The 19,511-nt window shown below is 34.4% G+C and overlaps 4 protein-coding genes and 1 pseudogene across 6 annotated transcripts; all 5 read right to left on the reverse strand.

The window, feature by feature from the left end:
- LOC123915836 lies at window positions 1–1,903 on the reverse strand (annotated as a pseudogene).
- A 1,075-nt stretch (window positions 1,904–2,978) lies between these two features.
- On the reverse strand, window positions 2,979–3,725 carry LOC123914612 (berberine bridge enzyme-like 1). The gene has a single exon (XM_045965808.1). The coding sequence runs from the start codon at window positions 3,723–3,725 to the stop codon at window positions 2,979–2,981; it is 747 nt and encodes a 248-aa protein (XP_045821764.1).
- Window positions 3,726–3,755: 30 nt separating this feature from the next.
- LOC123915835 (berberine bridge enzyme-like 21) lies at window positions 3,756–9,448 on the reverse strand. Of its 2 annotated transcripts, none has more exons than XM_045967099.1 (3): window positions 7,747–9,448; window positions 7,365–7,459; window positions 3,756–3,930 (listed from the first exon to the last, which is right to left on the reverse strand). In XM_045967099.1, the coding sequence occupies exons 1-3, from the start codon at window positions 9,362–9,364 to the stop codon at window positions 3,895–3,897; spliced, it is 1,749 nt and encodes a 582-aa protein (XP_045823055.1). In that variant the 5' UTR covers window positions 9,365–9,448; the 3' UTR covers window positions 3,756–3,894. The 2 variants fall into 2 exon arrangements, with proteins under 2 accessions (XP_045823055.1, XP_045823054.1); XM_045967098.1 differs by having other exon boundaries at window positions 7,365–7,468.
- Window positions 9,449–10,991: 1,543 nt separating this feature from the next.
- On the reverse strand, window positions 10,992–15,019 carry LOC123917889 (pentatricopeptide repeat-containing protein At2g03880, mitochondrial). 2 transcript variants are annotated; one of them, XM_045969785.1, is made up of 3 exons: window positions 12,831–15,019; window positions 12,117–12,191; window positions 10,992–11,351 (listed from the first exon to the last, which is right to left on the reverse strand). In XM_045969785.1, exon 1 carries the CDS (start codon window positions 14,865–14,867, stop codon window positions 12,969–12,971), a length of 1,899 nt encoding a protein of 632 aa, XP_045825741.1. In that variant the 5' UTR covers window positions 14,868–15,019; the 3' UTR covers window positions 10,992–11,351; window positions 12,117–12,191; window positions 12,831–12,968. The 2 variants fall into 2 exon arrangements, with proteins under 2 accessions (XP_045825741.1, XP_045825740.1); XM_045969784.1 differs by having other exon boundaries at window positions 12,822–15,006.
- A 1,623-nt stretch (window positions 15,020–16,642) lies between these two features.
- On the reverse strand, window positions 16,643–18,801 carry LOC123917448 (berberine bridge enzyme-like 8). The gene has a single exon (XM_045969176.1). It carries the CDS (start codon window positions 18,565–18,567, stop codon window positions 16,966–16,968), a length of 1,602 nt encoding a protein of 533 aa, XP_045825132.1. The 5' UTR covers window positions 18,568–18,801; the 3' UTR covers window positions 16,643–16,965.
- Between the last annotated feature and the right edge of the window lie 710 nt (window positions 18,802–19,511).

Consider the following 19,511-nt stretch of genomic DNA (forward strand, 5'->3'; position numbering starts at 1 on the left):
TATAAATGTCGAGTAATATACCATAAATAATTGAGATACACTTACATCCATAGAGATACAATAAACTATATTTTAAAATGACAATATACCACAAACAGATATTTTAAAAGGTTACACTTAATACTATCAAATGAATGAAATCATAAGTAACAAAAGTCAATCAAATGACTTATTCAACCACTTTTCTGTCGGTTAGGTTCCTTGTGCCTTGCTTGGCAGTGTTGGAATACTTTGTTCATTCCAAAAAAAGTTTTCAGGATCAACTGCTGTTTTAATCTTAACCAACCTTTCAAAATTTTCACCAAAGTACTTGTTACCATAAACCACTCCTTCTTTATAACCATCCTTACCATGAGTAGTGATACCAATATCAAGGTCCCTATAATTCAAATAAGCACTTCTTGGATTCTTAGATACAAATGGAGTCATGTAACTGTACATCATTCTAATCTGACTTATAAAACTCTTCTCTACAGCTTCTCCTGATTGTTCCCAAGTCACAGTATATTGAATTTTATACAGATACCCTGCACGGTGAGGAAATGCGGTAGCATCAGATGCTACCGCATTCATTTGTCCACCATAAGGATTAAAAACAAGCCCAACTTTTCCAAGTTCAATCATCTTATTCATTATCCATCTTTAGGAATTGGTGACTTTACATAATCAGATTTTCTCTTGTAGAAATGCACTTTGTAATGCTTTCTGTCAAGAAGTGTATTTAAAGAAGAACCATCATTGTAATTAGCCCAATAAAACACTGATTCAATCCAACTCATTTCAGAACAATTTTCTTTCTTTAGTCCCAACAAAGGAAACTCTTTTCCTAATAATGTCACAAGTTCATCAGCACTACCAAGAAACAAAGCCTCAATTGAAACTCTTACTGTTTTTTGACCCTTCACAACCTTTGAATTCACAGGCTGCAAAACAAGTCTCATGAAAAGCCTATCGTCGGTATACGGCGCAACTTGTTGCCACTGAAAAACAATATCAGTAGCATTCTGCTCCAAACTCTTGTCAACTTGAAAAACAGTAACTTTTCCTGGTAGTGAAACAAGTTTAACCGTGTACGATAAGATAACTCCAAAACTTGCTCCTCCACCACCTCTAATAGCCCAAAAAAGGTCTTCTCCCATAGTTTTCTTGTCGAGAATTCTACCTTTGACATCAACAATTTTAGCATCAACAACATTATCAATAGATAAACCATATTTTCTCATCATGTTACCATAGCCTCCTCCACTCAAGTGTCCACCAACACCAACAGTTGGACAAACACCAGCAGCAAAGCCATGAACTTTACTTTTTTCCCATATTCTATAATAAACTTGTCCGAGACTTGCACCGGTTTGAATCACGGAAATCTCGTTTTGTATATCGACAGTGATGTTTTGAAAATTGAACATGTCAAGGATAATAAAGGGCACATCAGAGATATATGAAATACCTTCAAAATCATGGCCTCCACTTCTAATTTTGAGATGAAGACCAATGGTTTTGGAGCAAAGTACAGTGGCTTGTACTTGGTTTTCTTGCTGAGGAGTGATGATAAGTAATGGTTTTGTTGTGGAGGGGGTGTTGAATCTTGCATTTCTAACAAAGGCTTGAAAAATTGAGGTGTATGATGCATTGGTTTGGGAATAGACTATGTTGGAAACATGATCTTGTGATGTTGTGTGGTTTTTAAGACACTGAAGGAAAGTTACATAAATGGACTCACTTGATGAGGCTGCATGAGAATTAAAAACATGTAGAAGAAGTATAACAAAAACAGAAAGAAATTGCATAACATTTGACTTATCCATTGTAATTCTTGAAAGAGTAAAGCTACATAAGATAAAGGGTGGTAGATGGTTGAACTTTATACAGAAGAATACATATTGGACCACACAAGTTTATTGGTCCATTTGTTTTAGATAATTTTAAGAAAAAATCTATTTTATCATTTTAATAGCTTAAATAATTTTGAGTTATGATAATTTTGGTTTTTCCAGCTCATTCAAGTCTATCTGGCAAGCATGCAAGAAATGCTACAAGTAGGGTCATTGTATATTCTACAGTGATAATTTTGTAGATTATTGGTGTACTTTATTCTCATTGGGCAATTTGGGCTCAGGACCAACATGCACTATATCTCATTGGAAAAAGAAAAAGAAAAGAAAAAAGCACAGAACAAACATTTCACAATACTTTTAATAATAATTTTTTGGTGCAATAAATGTTTGCAGCAATATCAGTAATAATAATATTTCTTTAAGCTTTGCACTTTGACTCTGTCTCTGGAAATGTGACTTTATCATCACCACAACTTACTCTGATTAGATACTTGTTTAATGTACAAAAAAAAAAAAAAAGAAACAATGCATAATAGAAGATGGACTAAACATAATTTTTATAAAGCATGTAGCCTTTTATTTTATTTGTGCTAGCTGATTTGTGCCATAATTTAAATCACATTCAATCTCATAAGTGATAAGCATGTATTTCAGATTTGATCAATGTATTATATTTGTAGGAGCAGATTTGTGCCTTAATATACAATCATATGAAATTTCTTATCCATTTTATTTTGGACGTGCCTATTGTTCGAATGTACAGACTACAGACAGATACAGCAGAGTTTAGCTTCTTTATATGATATTTTAATCTAAAACTTTGTATAATTACAATAATCAGATAAACAATTCAAGGATCAGAAACAATACAATTACCGAATTTATTATAAGTTTCCTATACAGGCTGGAAAATAACAATTTTTCAGCACTAGAGGTACTGGCACCAGAGTCTAAAACTGCAATTAGAGAAGGAAAAACATTCAAAAATGATTCCTGCAACCTATATTGAGAAGTTCTCTTCTGTTTTGTTATCATAATTAAATTATTTAACAAAACAGTAGCAAGAAGAACTACAAGGCCAACTAATAACAAAGGAACAAGCAAGTGCATCCAATGGATATTTCATAATTCCATGCTCTATTACTTACCAGCTGGGTGAACTGGAATACTTTGTTCGTTCCTGAAGAAGTTTTCTGGATCAACTTCGGTTTTGATGCTTACCAACCTCTCGAAGTTGTTATTAAAATACTTCATTCCATAAACAACCCCTTGTTCATAACTATTATTTCCAAAATCATTAGTACCAATATCAAGGTCCCTATAATTTAAGAAAGCTCTTCTTGGACTGTTGGACACAAAAGGGGTCATGTAACTGTATAAAATTCTAGTCTGATTTGTAAAATTATTTTCGATATCAATTCCAGGTTCGTCCCAATTCACCGAGTACTCAATCTTGAACAGATTCCCTGCACGGTGAGGAAACGCGGTAGCATTTGAATATACCGCGCTCATTTTTCCACCGTAAGGATTGAAAACCAATCCTATTTTTCCCAATTTAATTACCTTCCATATACTTTCCAACCCATCTTTTGAAATTGGATTCTCCACATAATCAGATTTCCTCTTGAGAAATGATGCCGAATCAATATTTCTGTCAAGAAGGACATCAGGTTTCGAATCATTGCCAAAATTAGCCCACCAAAGCACAGAATCAATCCAAGTCATTTCAGAACAATTTTCTTTCTTCAAACCAAGAGAAGGAAACTCCTTCGCCAAGAGTGTAACAAGTTCATCAGCACCTCCAAGAAACAAAGTCACAACAGTGACCCTAACAGTTATCTCCCCTTTCACAACATTAGAACTAACAGGCCGAATCAGCAGCCTCATGAAAAGTCTGTCATCAGTCTGCGGCGCAACTTGTTGCCACTGCAACACTATTTCAGTGCCATTCTGATCCACAGTATTCGCAGCACGAAAAACAGTAACTACTTCAGGTACTTGAACCAACTTAATACTGTATGATATGATAACTCCAAAACTTGCTCCTCCGCCACCTCTAATAGCCCAAAAAAGATCTTCTCCCATTGATTTCCTATCAAGAATCCTACCATTAACATCAACAATTTCAGCATCAACAACATTATCAATAGACAACCCAAATTTTCTCATCATGTTACCATACCCTCCACCACTCAAGTGACCGCCAACACCGACAGTAGCACAAACCCCAGCAGGAAAGCCATGAACTTTACTCTTCTCCCATATCCTATAATAAACTTCACCAAGAATCGCACCAGATTGAACCACAGCAACCTCGTTTTGTATATCAACAGTGATGTTCTTAAAATTGAACATGTCAAGAATAATGAAGGGTTGATGATAAGAGACATATGAGATACCCTCAAAGCAATGTTTTAAGAACCGGACCGGGAACCGGACACAGCAGCGGTCCGAATGAGTGCTAAGAATCAATAGTCTGTAGGACCGGAAAAAAACCGTTTGTAACCGTTCGGAACCGTCCTGAACCGTTCAAACCGTCAAACTGGGGGCGGTTTTAAAAAACCGGCCGGTTCGGAATCTGCCTTTAAAAAACAAAGAAAATTCATTTTTTTTTCCCATATTTACGCATGAATATTTCGGTGACTTTAGTTTTATCATATTATTATTTGTAGGCATTTTGCCTCTGTATGCTATTAACACGGATGCTGTGAGTTTGTTCGCAGATTCATCCTTTTTGTTTTTAGCGATGTTGAATGTGTATTTGAATCTGATGTACTATGTCAATTATTGGAATGAATGAATATCGTTATCTTTTTAGTCAAAAAAAAAAAACAAAAAAAAAATCAATTTTTTTAGTTTTTTACTCTTCTTTCCCCTTCTACGTGCAAGAAGGCAATAGAACGGACAAAACAAAACCCCATTTCGCCGCTCCTCTTCTACGAAACTACAACGCCGTCGTAACGCCATTTTTTCAAGCTTACAACACCACTGATTATGTTTTCTCTTCTCTCATAACATGTATTTATTTTTGAATTTCTATGTTTGTAAACAACTACAGTTAAATCTTTATGACAGATACATGATTGAGTGAAAGTTGAAGAAATGATTTATTTTGAGAAAGTACTGACAAAGGGCAGCAGCTGATACACCTTTACAATTCAAAATTTTAGATTTCTCACACAATATAATATCAAGAAGAAGTAGATAATAGGGGAAGTAGAGAATGGAAAATGATGGAAATGAGAGAGGGAGTATTGCGGCGTCTGTTATCACATTAGATCTAGGGTATGTTTAAGTTTTTATAATATATATATTGTGTTGACAAACTTGGACTATTGGGCTTACTATAATATATTTTTTATTGGGCTTATTTCTTACTTGTAAAAATGGGTCAATTTTATCTTTTTTTTCACTAATTATTTATTTGTTGTATATTTCTAATTAAGTTAATAATTATATTTATATTTAATAATAATCCGGTTCAATGACGGTTCAATAGCGGTTGAATCGGTTAAACCGGTTGAACCTTGAACCGATAGTCTCACCGGTTTGATCTCCGGTCCGGTTCTTAAAACATTGCCTCAAAGTCATGGCCACCACTCCTTATTTTAAGTTGAATTTGAATGGTTTTGGCGCAAAGTACAGTACTTTGGACATGTGATTGTTGCAGAGGAGTGATGATCAGTAAGGGTTTTGGTGTTGATGTTTTGTTTAATCTAGCATTACGAATATAGGCTTGGAGAATAGAAGAGAAAGAAGTGTTGGTTTGAGAAAAGAGTATGTTGGAAATTTGGTCTGAAGGGTTTGAGTGGTTTGTTAAACACTGAAGGAATGAGGTATACACTGATTCTGCTGTTGGGGATGCCTCTGAAATAGAGACATTGAGAAAAACCAGAAGAAGAAAAACTCTAGAAGAATGAACCACCAAAGTAGTATTAGGTTTTCCCATTGAGTAAATGTTACTTAGTGTAACTGCTGGTTATTAGTACTTGTGGATAATACTCAGGTCTGTTTCTTTGAAGTTATTGTCAACTGGTTTTTTCAAGAGAGTATGACAAAAGAAAGGTGGAATAATGAGTTGGAAGATGTTTAAGGGCTGCGTTAAGAATGCTGCTCTTTTATTATCATTGCTGGTTGTGTCACACTAAACGGTGTTTAGGACTCGAATTTAAAATAGACGACATCTTGCATACTAGGTTTTATCAATCATATGTTTAATGCAGTATATTAAAAGATGGCAGCTAGTGAGCACCAGTTAGTGTGCTAATAATAAGGACGGCAATGACATGCTAAAATTTGCAACCTGAATGTCACATTTGGAAAGGAACAGAATAGAGGAATAGAAGAGACAAAGATATACTACTTTCTTAAAATAAGTGTCATTTAAACATATAATATTTATTTTTCTAATTGCATTATCTAATTAATATGTATATCACTAATTGATAAGTGTCATTTGCATATCATTGGGAAAAGAAAAAGAAAACAGCACAGAACAAACATTTCACAATACTATATAATAATTCTGGTGCAATGCATTACATGTTCACAGCAATATCAGTATTAATTATATTTCTTTAAGGTTTTCACATTGATTCTCTCATCACACAACTCACTCTGATTAGGTAGTGGTCTAAAATAAATAAAATGAAAACTACATAATAGAAGATGGACTAAACATAATTTTTAAATGTTGACTATCTCAAGATATTATTTTAAAGCATGTAGCCTTGTATTTTATTTGTGGGAGCTAATTCGTGCCAATAAATAAATCACACTTAATCTCATAAATCATTGCCATGTATTTTGGTTGTTCTTATTGATCAATGTATTATATTTGTAGGAACTGATTTGTGCCTTACAATAAAATCATATGCAATCTCATAGACATAATATTTGTCATGAGCCTATTGATCAATTTATTTATGGTGGAGTGATAATCATTATAATATATAGTGGTAGTTTTATCGGTGTTTTCAAAGACAGTGAATGTTATTTAACTTCTCCGAGGCTTATTTGGAAAGAACTTTTCCAAGATCAACATGCAGATAAATGATGCAGTCGAATTTTGAATACCTTGGAGTTGTTGAATTTTAAATACTTAGTTTTATGTTGAGGTTTCACGTCAATTAGTGATATAATCAAATTAGTGGTTATAAGTGGTAGACAGTCCTCGCCTTAAAAGTCGATTTTGAGAGTTGAGTTAGACCTAGCCCAAATGCCTTAGACTTCATTCTAATCACAGAAATATGTAAGCAAGAACTAACATATATAGAGGAGTTACTTGTGTATGACATTCATTGTATTTATTTTCTTCCTGAACTGAATCCAGTTGCCAATATGATTGCTACTGATCTACTGAGATTAGCATACTCATTTCAGGTGACAAATTTCTTTGTAAAGACAGTTTAAGATTTTAACCAAATAAACAGCAGATATTATCTTCTTTATAGGATATTTTAAACTAAATCCGTGTACGTATAATTACAATAATCAGATAAACAATTCAAGGATGAGAAACCATACTAGTACCACATTTACGATAAGTTTCCTATACGTGCTGGAAAGTAACAATTTGTCAGCACCAGAGGTACCTGTACCGGTGGCATTGGAGTCCAAACCTACAATCATTGAAGGAAAGACATTAAAAAATGAAAGACATTAAAAAAGGAATCCTGCGACCTATAGTTCATTAGAAAAGATCAATCTAAAACAAACTTTCCTAGCTCTCAAAAACCAAATGAAATGCCGTATAATATCTTGAATTACTCCAATCCGAAACTTTTATCACCATCAAATTATTTACCAAAACAGTATGTAGTAACTATTAGATGAACCAATAACAAAGGAAAAAACAAGTGCATCAATTCAATATTCAATTTCATAACTCCATAAAAACATTACTTACCATGGTGAGTTGGAATACTTTGTTCATTCCTGAAGAAATTTTCTGGATCAACTTCTGTTTTGATCTTTACCAACCTCTCAAAGTTGTTATTGAAATACTTCATTCCATAAACACTCCCTTGTTCATAGCTATTATTTCCAAAATCATTAGTACCAATATCAAGGTCCCTATAATTTAAGAAGGATCTTCTTGGACTATTGGAAACAAAAGGTGTCATGTAACTATATAATGTTCTAGCCTGATTTGTAAAATTGTTCTCTATATCAATTCCAGGTTCCTCCCAATTCACCGAATACTGAATCTTGAAAAGATTCCCTGCACGGTAAGGAAATGCAGTAGCATCGGATGCTACCGTGTTCATTATTCCACCGTAAGGATTGAAAACTAATCCAACTTTTCCTAATTCAATCACATTCTTCCATATACCTTCCAAACCATCTTTTGAAATTGGATTCTCTACATAATCAGATTTCCTCTTGAGAAATTTCGCCGAATCAACATTCCTGTCAAGAAGCGCTTCCGGTTTTGAACCATTCCCTAAACTAGCCCACCAAAGCACAGAACCAATCCAACTCATTTCAGAACAATTTTCTTTCTTCAAACCAAGAGAAGGAAACTCCTTCCCCAATATTGCAACAAGTTCATCAGCACCACCAAGAAACATAGCCACAATGGTGACTCTAACAGTTATCTCCCCTTTGACAACCTTAGAACTCACAGGCTGAATCAGCAACCTCATGAAAAGCCTATCATCAGTCTGCGGCGCAACTTGTTGCCACTGCAACACAACCTCAGTGGCATTCTGATCCAAACTACTCGCAGCCCGAAAAACAGTAACAACTTCAGGTACTTGAACCAACTTAATACTGTATGATAAAATAACTCCAAAACTTGCTCCTCCACCACCTCTAATAGCCCAAAAAAGATCTTCCCCCATTGATTTCCTATCAAGAACCCTACCATTAACATCAACAATTTCAGCATCAACAACATTATCAATAGACAACCCAAATTTTCTCATCATGTTACCATACCCTCCACCACTCAAGTGACCACCAACACCAACAGTAGGACAAACCCCAGCAGGAAAGCCATGAACTTTACTCTTCTCCCATATCCTATAATAAACCTCACCAAGAATTGCACCAGATTGAACTACAGCAACTTCGTTTTGTATATCAACAGTGATGTTCTTAAAATTGAACATGTCAAGAATAATGAAGGGTTGATGATTAGAGACATATGAGATACCCTCAAAGTCATGGCCACCACTTCTTATTTTGAGTTGAATTTGAATGGTTTTGGCACAAAGTATGGTACTTTGGACATGGGATTGTTGCATAGGAGTTATGATTAGTAAGGGTTTTGGGGTTGAAGTTTTGTTTAATCTAGCATTACGAATATAGGCTTGGAGAATAGAAGAGAAAGAAGAGTTTGTTTGAGAAAAGAGTATGTTGGAGAATTGGTCAGAAGGGTTTGTGTGGTTTGTTAAACAGTCAAGAAATGAGGTGTACACTGATTCTGGTGTTGGGGATGCTTCTGAAACATAGACATTAACAAAAAGAAGCAAAAGAAGAAAAGTTGTAGAAGAATGAACTAAAGAACTAGATTTTCCCATTGTTGTGTAGAGTGTAATTGGGTTTGTGTGATTATTACTTGTGGAAAAGTCTGTGTTTTTGTTTCTTTGCTTATTTGACAACAACAACATAAGACTTGTCAAAATCAGTTTTATATGTTGGACGAGGAAATAAAATACACATGAAGCTATAGTATAGTATTATTATTAATCGATTTTTACTAGTGATCATACAAAAGAATAATAGAACATGCTGTGTCATGTGTGATTAAGGACTCGGAATTTACAATGTCATCTCTACAAGGATGACAACATCATACAAAGTTTTTATCAATAGTATTTTTTTAATATGTTAGGGGGCGTTTGTTTCAAGGTTGTTAATTTTACTCCCAGGAATCATATTCCCAGGAAATAATAATGGGAACTTTATTCCCAGGTATTTTAAAAAAAACATGTTTGGTTCATATTAACTACATTCCTAGGAATTACTGATAAAAGTGGGTAAAAGAGAAGTTATTGGAAGTTATTTAAAATGTATTCCCATTTTCATGGGAACTTTTCTTTCCCACCTATTTCCTTGGGAATAAAATCATGGGAATAAGAGAAGTTATTGGAAGTTATTTTATAATTTTATTCCAAGGAAACTTCATATCCAGGAATAATTTCATGTCAACCTTGTAACAAACATGGGTATATTTATTCCAACCCATATATTCCCAGGAATATTATTTCTAACCTTGAAACAAACACCCCCTTAAGTGTTGGTGTTATAGTAATAATAGTATATACGAAAAAATCAAAAACCGAATGAATGATGTCAAAACTGATAAAAAGAAATAAATAAAGGGTCTAATATAAAAGTGGGAAACAAAAGTTTGTTTATTGACTAAATTGCACTTTTGACCCCCTTTATTACATAAACTTGTAATTTTGGTCCCATAATTTTTTTGTTATTTATTAGGTGGCATAAGAAGTGTGGTAGCTAAGTCACTTAAGTAACTTGCCACATCAATGTTGACTTTTAAAATTGACCTTTTGCAAAAGGGGATAAACATAGGGGGCCAAAATTGCAAGTTTGTGAAATATAGAGGGCCAAAAATGCAATTTATCCTCGTTTATTAAAATGTCCTTATTAATAATAGTTAGTAGAGTAATTTGGTGAATTGAAATGTAATAAATAAGAGTAGTTTATTGTAAAAAGATAGTGGATTAATGTTATATTTTAAAGGGACAAATAATTTGCGGGAAAAAAACTCAAAGGAACACTTATTTTTTCAGTTTGTTTTTTCACTTATATGTAAAATAAGGGAAATGTTAAATAGTGCTTTCGTGATACTAGTTAAACATGCAAAAAGTTGTCTTCCCAATATTAATTTTGTCTTTTATTTTCATCTTTGATATGCTTAACTAGTGCCCGGAGACACTGTTTAACATGACCCATAAAATAAAATAAGGAAAGTGTAGAAATATTTACTTGCTTCTGATTTCAAACTTGGTGTGCAGGGACAAGGCACGAGTAAATGCAAACCTTCTTAACAAGGAATGCCATTAATACTAGAACATGATTTGATTCGCAACCAATCTATTTCTAGACCTATACTCCATCATGCCAGCCAAATGTAGGTGTGGCTTTACGACTTTTGGTATATATAAGTCAGAACAGGGTGCATATTAAAACTAAATAATTCAGGATATAAGGTATATAAATACATTTGGTTCCTTTGAAAAGGTGAAATAGAACATTTGTTCTGTTCTGTTTGCATGTCAAATACTCCTCCCAGAATATTCCCCACTAAATTGCCATCCATAATAACCCCTGCATTCCGAGTTCTGTAACCAGCATCTGATGGTGTGTTTGGAACTGCGGTATGCGGTCAACTGAAGCTCCAAGTTTCAATCGCAGTGCACGGTGACATTGTGAAAATAGTGTTTTACAATCATAAGCTAAACCAACCCTAACATCCTCAAAGCATTCACCAAATAAACTTCCACCATACCAAGAATTCTCCAAAACTCACTTCTGAATTATCTATGGATACAAAGCTAAGTCATAAATTTTTTACAGTGTTACAGGAGCCAAAAATATTGCAGTTTTTAAACACAACTGAAATAAAAAGTAAAATGTAGGGCTGGCAATTTGGATTCCTAGATTAACCGAAAATGTTAGCTTTTCTTTGAACTGTAGTTTAAGGGGTTAAATCTATAATGGCCCTACGTCACAATGGTAATCTGTATCTTGCTCTATAAAGAGAAAACCAATCTCGAGAGGCGAGATGGCCTACACCACATATTAGTATGACACAATGCATTTTATCTATTTTCCAGTAGTACAATAGCTCAAAAGAGAAAACCAATCTCTGTATAAATTCGCAGGACTACGAAAACATTGCTGAGCCTGACATCCACATAGAAACCCAGAAAAAACTACATTTTACAAAGATGGGAGAAAATAAACTTATGATAAAAAAATTACTTTTGCACTAAAATTTGTATATAAATATATAACACTGCAAGAAGAACTCAATGCCAACCCCCGTTTCTGTCAAATCCTCTAAAGTCTAAATTTGTAGCTAGAAATCATGTAATGATTTCGGCCAAATGTGTTGCTAAAGGAGAAAGCCCGATACCAAAGCAGCCAAGTGAGTTCAAAATGGAAAAAAGTATAATAATTGTCTTTGAATTCCATAAAATACACTGATAAAACTGTCATGATGCATAAGTAACCTTGTGTAAATATACAAGAAAATAATTGTATTAATTCTACCAATCATAGCATCAAAACAGAAGCATTTACCTTAGAGAGAGCCTTTGCCTGCCCAAAAGACTTAAATATTGAAAATTTCTGGACATTTAGACTCCAGATCATAAGCTGCAAGAATAATTTGCATGTATAAGAAACAGAAGAATCAAAGAAAGATTTAAATCAAAAGCTTACATAGTTCATATCCAAGTCATAATGAAACTGCTTTAACTTTCTCTAGTTTTTAGAGAAATAAGTAGAATGTGCGTCATAATTCATAACATTTACCAAACTGCCACTGGGATGGATCTAGTTTGGATAACTTTATGGTTATTTTCGGATGTAGCTTGTAGCAATAGAGACCATCACATAAACAGGTCAGGATCAAATCTATTCCAAGGGTTAGGATTTTCGTTTAATTTGCGTCGATACGCTTCATAGTTGCTTTTATTGACTGTAACAAGGATAGTACAGATTTTGGTCGATAAAATTTTGCTTCTATTTTCTCTTAAGTGGAAAAGGACAGTCCTCTTTGGCAGTATTACAAGCCCAGAATGTCTCCTTGCCCATTATTTTCCTCCTTGTTTCTCACCCCAATTATCTATTCCTCATGTCCTTATCATGGAGTTTGGAATAAAAAGATATTGACCCTTGTATTGATTTGCTAAAAACTAGGGTCAGAATTGCGATTTATTTTCTTTTACAAAATAAAATATACAAGCAAATAAAGGAAAACGAGAAAGAATAAGCTTATTCAACCTGACTGACATGTTAACTATTAGAAATACCACTGCTGCAAGCTTTCTGTCATTTTATCAGTTGATTGTGGATTCATCTATGCTGCTTTGAGCCTAATGGTAGTCATAGATTCTGTCTTGTGTCTTGTGCATCTTATCTGCTAGACTGCTACCAATAGTCACCACAAGAGCATACCCCATCTTGAAAATGATGATATCGAATAGGGTCTCTAATTACAATGTGACGCTGTTCTAGCTTTGCTATAAGTTTTGCAAATATATGACAATCTCCGCAGATCTTTAGGTTCTTCCATATTCTAATAGTTTTCTCCCTAGGAAAGCTTATAATACCAAAAACAATTGCCAGTTTTTCACTGTGATGTCGAAGAGAGCATTCACTTTGTTCCTCTTCAAGATCTTGTAGCACGAAATTCTTATCAGGAACATAACCAGCTTCAGTTAGTCTATTAATATATTGGTTTAACTTTCTGTTGATATTATCTATTTGAGGATGAGATTTATCTCCCACAACAAAAGCATGTATTTGGTTATTGACTTCAATCCAACTACATCCAGGTTCTTTCCTTATCCCCCTTGCATTCATAGTCCTCCGAACTTCTGCAACATCATCCCACATTTTCGAATTTGCATAAATATTAGATAATAATACATAGGCTCCTGTGTCTTGTCGATCCAACTTTATAATCTCCTTAGCAGCATATGTGGCTAAATCCACATTCCTATGGGCCCTACATGCATCAAGCAAAGTCCTCCACGTCACAACATCTGGCTCGCAGTTCATTTCACGAATCAACGCAACCATTTCATCAAGCTTCCCTGCTCTTCCAAGAAGATCAAGCATGCAACCATAGTGTTCTCTTCCAGGATCTATCCCGTAAAGGTTCTTCATAGATCGAAAATGGTGCCAACCTTCATTTACTAGACCTGCATGACTACATGCAAACAGAACCCCAAGAATTGTAATATAGTTTGGTCTTGGACCCGAGACTTTCATGGAGTCAAATAAATTGAGTGCTTCCATGCTGAAACCATTTTGAGCCAACCCAGAAATCATGGTGCTCCAGGAAATTACGTCCCTATCAGCCATCCTGTTGAAAATGAATTTTGCATCTTCCAAACTACCGCACTTACAATACATATCTAAAAGCGCATTGTTAAGAATAAGATCTTCTTCAAACTTCAACACATGTACATGTATCTGCCTCCCTAACTCCAACAATGACAAACTAGTACACGCTCTCAAAACACTCGTGAGTGTCGACTGATCAGCTGGAAACCCTGCTCTCCTCATGCACTTGTACAGCTCTAAAGCTTCATCCCCATCACTGTGCTGAGCATAAGCAGCAATAATAGAGTTCCAAACAACAGCGTCTCCGGTCACCATCTCACGAAAAACACCTACAGCTTCCAACAACTCACCCAACTTCGAGTAAGCATCAATAAGAGCACTCCTAACAAAAACATCCGACTCCAACCCTACTTTCAATATACTAGAATGCACCTGTTTAAGATCACATAACCTCTCACACGCTCTCAAAACAGATGAGAAAGTATACATGTTAGGCATGACACCATCTCTAAACATAAAAATCAAAAGCCTCATAGCTCGATCATTAAGCTTAGCATAAGAGTAAGCAGATATCATGGTGGTCCACGAAACAACATTCCGTTCAGGCATTTTATCAAACAGTATATGTGCTTCTTCTAAAAGATTGAATTTCACATACATATTAAGAAGAACATTGATCAAAAACGTTTTTGGCTGATACCCATTTGAGAATATATGTTGATGAACGCGTTTTCCTTCCCTAACAGCTCTATGAGCCAAACAACACTTGATGAGTTCAGAATACGCTATTGCATCAGCCCAAACTCCGCGTTTTTCCATGGTATCCAAGGTTTGCATGGCTTTGGGAAGATCTCTGTTGTAGCAGTGGTTGAGCAGTGAACTAGTTTCTGAAGCTACGTTATGATGGAATGCAACATGTGAACAACTACGGGACCAAGTTGTTCGTAGCAAAACTAAGCGCTTTGAAACACCTTTCATTGATTCGGTTGTTCGTTACTTTCGTTGTTTGGCTTTCTCGTGTGTTTTATTTTGTTAACTTAGCAAATAGTAGTAATTTTTTTTGTCGAAACAGAAAAATTATTATTGATTAGAGTGAATAATTTTACAAAGATTTGAAATTTGTAGACCTCATGAACAACTTAACAGATTGCAACTATACTCTATGTAGGATGCATTGATACAGATACCGAACACGACACATATATGACACGTTAACATCAATAGTAATTTAAAAAATTTGCATAATTCAATGTAATCATAAGTGTTGATGTCGTTTTTAATGTTGGTTTCTTAAATATATTTCGTATTGAATTGACATCAATCAGATCACTACTTTTTTTTTTTAAACTTGGTATATGGGCCTTAGGACCGACTAATCCAAGAGGACCAATCCCACCGCCTATTTACGGGGTTCCATTTAAAGCCAGAGTTTTTTTTGTTCCGTATGGACTTAGTCCACCGAAATTGACACCTCGAACCTGAGACCTTGAGAGGAGCATACTCCAATACCCAAAAATCAGATCACTACCTTGTTCGTAAATACAATGAGGATCATGAGTTAGAATTTTCAATAATTTTAAAATATTGATTCATTGACCAAAGTGATTCACTTTTAGAACTCAATTATCTAAATACAATGTTTTTGTACAAAAATAATAATAATTATGGATACATATCAATTGATATATATTTATTTGATTGAAACAAGTTTAGGTGAGTTGGATCTCAAAACTCATCAGAATCAGATCAGAACTTATAAATAAAGTGTCCAACGCCTCAACATATATACGCCTCAACATATATACTTACTCACCAACAAAGTTCTTAAGCGGCTGCAGGTGTTGAACTCTCACTCTTGTGAGGAGGTATAAGCTAACATTTTACCAACTAAATCAAAGGTCATATTATCAACTATGCTATGCTTTGACATTGTAAAAAAAAATCACAAAATTACTTTGTTATAACGTTATAAAATATCACATTTAATACTATGAGTGGATGACTTTTACAACTTATTACACACAACTTATAAACACTGAAAGAATTTGACTCACATTTCACAAGAAAATCGGTTCAAAATTCTTCCTTACTGAGAAAAATATATGTATTTACTCAAGAACAAGAAAGAGACCATAAATTTCAACTTTCAAGTGGCAATATTGTTCCCCAGAAAAGGGGACAATATTATATCACCCCACATTTTAATTTGAAGTAAAAAAAATTTCTAAGACTTTCGATAAAACAAATTGGAATATCATTTTGCTAAATGCAACAATATACAGCCTAATGGCATTGCATTAGCTACAAGACCAAATTATTATTCTATATACATCATCAACCATATCAGCTTATTTAAAAGGAAGATATCCAAAAACTGAAGGACTCCAGAAGGGTTCATTTGCATGTAGATCCTGCTGCTGCAGTGTCACAGTCTCCACATGTTTCCTTTGTTTCAACTTCGGGCTATGACATACCTATAGTTAGCGGCAAAGTTTTTCAGGCAGCTGGTATAGTCAGCCGGTCAGTTCTCAGAACTAATGATGCATTTGAGCATGCCAGAAGTTGCTGAGAAAGGTTCAAAATGTAGAAGCTCTGCTAGAACCAGGAGTCAAAGCGTTCGTTAATTGTTGGAATAGGACGTCATATTCTTCAACAGGTACATTTAGTTTGCCTTGTGTTAGTATTACATTTCATCACTTGCGTTATATAGTAGTATATACCAATACCAATTTCATTCTATCTGATTCTGAAAATATAAATGCACATTGCAGGCTGCTGGCATAAATGGATTTCTATAAATTACATTGGAATATGATTTTTGTTAATGCAGCAATCTACAGCCTAATAGCAGCATTAGCTACAAAAAAAAAAATAATAATCTTATTCTATACATCATTCATATCAGCTTAAAACAGAATGAACAAAGTCCCTTTATCAGGCAGGGAAAATACAATTGGAGAGTAAATAATTTTCTAACCAATCAAATATTATGACAAACTATAATCTAGGTCTAAAAGAGTTTTTCATGAATTCGAAATGCTTCTAGATACCTCTTATATTGATACATCTGCTGCTTCTATTCTGCCATTATACTAGACTTAGATGCAAGTGATGGTATACTTTGTTCATATCTGAAAAAATTGCTTGGATCTATTGCTGTCTTTACCTCTACAAGCCTATCAAAGTTTCCTTTGAAATACTTTTCACCCCAAATACTGGCTTCTTCATAACCAACATTCCTATCTGCATTGACACCTAAATCAACATCTCTGTAGTTCAAATATGAACTTCTTGGTGACTTTGACACATAAGGTGTCATGTAATCATAGAGCTTTCGAATCCGATCTAAATATTGATTTGCAACATCATTACCTTCCTCTTTCCAATTTACTGAATACTGAATTTTATATATGTTACCAGCTCTATGCGGAAACGGTGTTTCCACCTCAGATATCTCACTCATTTTCCCACCATAAGGATTAAATGTAAGTGTAACCTTTCCTAGTTCTATCATCTTCTTCCATATACCATCAAACTCAACTTTTGAAATCGGCTTCTGGACATAATCAGATTTCCTCTTCAAGAATTTCTCTGTCGATGAATGTCTTTCAAGCAAAATATCACTCGAAGTCCCCACCGGATAGTTATACCAAAACAACACCGAATCAATCCAACTCATTTCAATACACTGATCACCAACCAAACCCAATTCAGGAAATCTCTCATTCATTACATCAAGCAACTCATGTGCATTACCAAGAAACAAAGCATTGAACTTCGCCTTAACCGTGTTCACCCCCTTTCGCTTCGTAGGACTAACAACAACTCTAATAAACAATCCATCATGCACCTTATCAGCAACATATTGCCACTGATGAACAATCTCACCACCACCTTGTTCCAAAGTTTTTTCAACTCTAAAAACAGTTACAATCTCAGGCACAGAAACTAACTTAATCTTCCAAGAAACAATAACACCAAAACTAGCTCCACCACCACCTCTAATAGCCCAAAAAACATCTTCCCCCATTGAAACCCTATCAAGAACTCTACCATCAACATCAACAATTTTAGCATCCAAAATATTATCAACAGATAACCCAAATTTTCTCATCATGTTACCATAACCACCACCACTAAAATGTCCACCAACACCAACAGTTGGACAAACACCAGCTGGAAAACCATGAACTTTACTCTTCTCAGCAATCTTATAATACACTTCACCAACTGTTGCACCTGATTCAACCCACAAAGTTTCATTTTTTAAGTCAATAATCACTGATCTAAGCAAAAACATGTCAAGAACAATGAATGGTGATTGTGAAACGTATGAAAGACCATCATAATCATGACCACCACTTCTGATTCTGATTTCAAGATTGAATTTTTTGCAGCATATGATTGATGCTTGGATGTGGGAGATATGAGTTGGGGTGAGAATGAAAATGGGTTTTGGTGTAGTGGATGAGTTGAATCTAAGGTTTCTGATGTAGGAATTTAAGATTGGTGAATATGAAGAAGTGTTTGGGAAATAGGTGAGTTCTGAGATTGGATGAGAAGGTTCTGAATTGAGAGAGAGACATTGGAGGATGGTGTTGGAATCTGAAACAGACATTGGTACTAGAATGATGAAGACTAAGAATGGAACAAGGGTTGCTACAATTGTTGTATGCATCTTAATGATAGGAAAAAGATTGAGTATTGAGAGAAGAGGGAGAGAGAATTCTTGTGAAACAAGGAAATCTTGCTGTGTCAATTGTCAACTACTTAGAATGTGAAAGCAATAAATTCTACATGCTACTTTGGATCCTGAATATCTAGGGTGTAAATTGACAATTTTATTGATATGCAGTTCAACCCGAGAGAAATATCGAAATTGTTAGGTCGGACATTATGAGTCTCTAATTGTGCGTAGGAGTTTGAACTTCCATATTATCACTTTGTCTTCAAATACTATAGTAGTTGATAGGAGGTGTTGGAGTTTGGATACTAGTATCCGGATTGGCACGGGTAAAAATGAGACTACAAAAATAAATATTTTAATATTAATTTTTTTATAATTATCAAATAAAAAATGCTTAATAAGTCGAACCAAATAGTTTTGTCTTTAAAAATTGTAGTATTTAATTTGCATACAAATTAAAATGCATATAAATAAATAATAACTTAAAATTCCAAATAAAATTTAATTTGGGACCGAAATATTAGTTTTAGAATGGAGAAGGTAAATTTTACTTTGATGAAAATATAGAGATCAAATATACACTTAAATTAAGTTTAATTTTAAAAATAACTTAACACAATTCAAATAATAACTTTCAATCTAAACAGGGACGGATGCAAGTGGAACTAAATGTGGGCAGCTGACCCCACTCACTTCTTATTTTTTTAACTAATAATATGTAATTTTGACATATGGCCCCACATGAAATACACAAATGTCCCCACACCACATATTAACTTCATGTACTATAGTCTATTTGAGAACATAAATGACCTTTTAATTTTATTGTTTTTTTTATTTTAGAAAAAGAAAAGAAAATGAAAAGGCATTGTGTTGTGTAGCGTATCTCTCTCTTCCAAAGTTCCAATTGTGTCGGTAAAAGCAAGTAAGAAACC

Source organism: Trifolium pratense, linkage group LG3 (genome assembly GCF_020283565.1).
Source record: "Trifolium pratense cultivar HEN17-A07 linkage group LG3, ARS_RC_1.1, whole genome shotgun sequence".
In the NCBI taxonomy this organism is placed as follows: domain Eukaryota; kingdom Viridiplantae; phylum Streptophyta; class Magnoliopsida; order Fabales; family Fabaceae; genus Trifolium; species Trifolium pratense.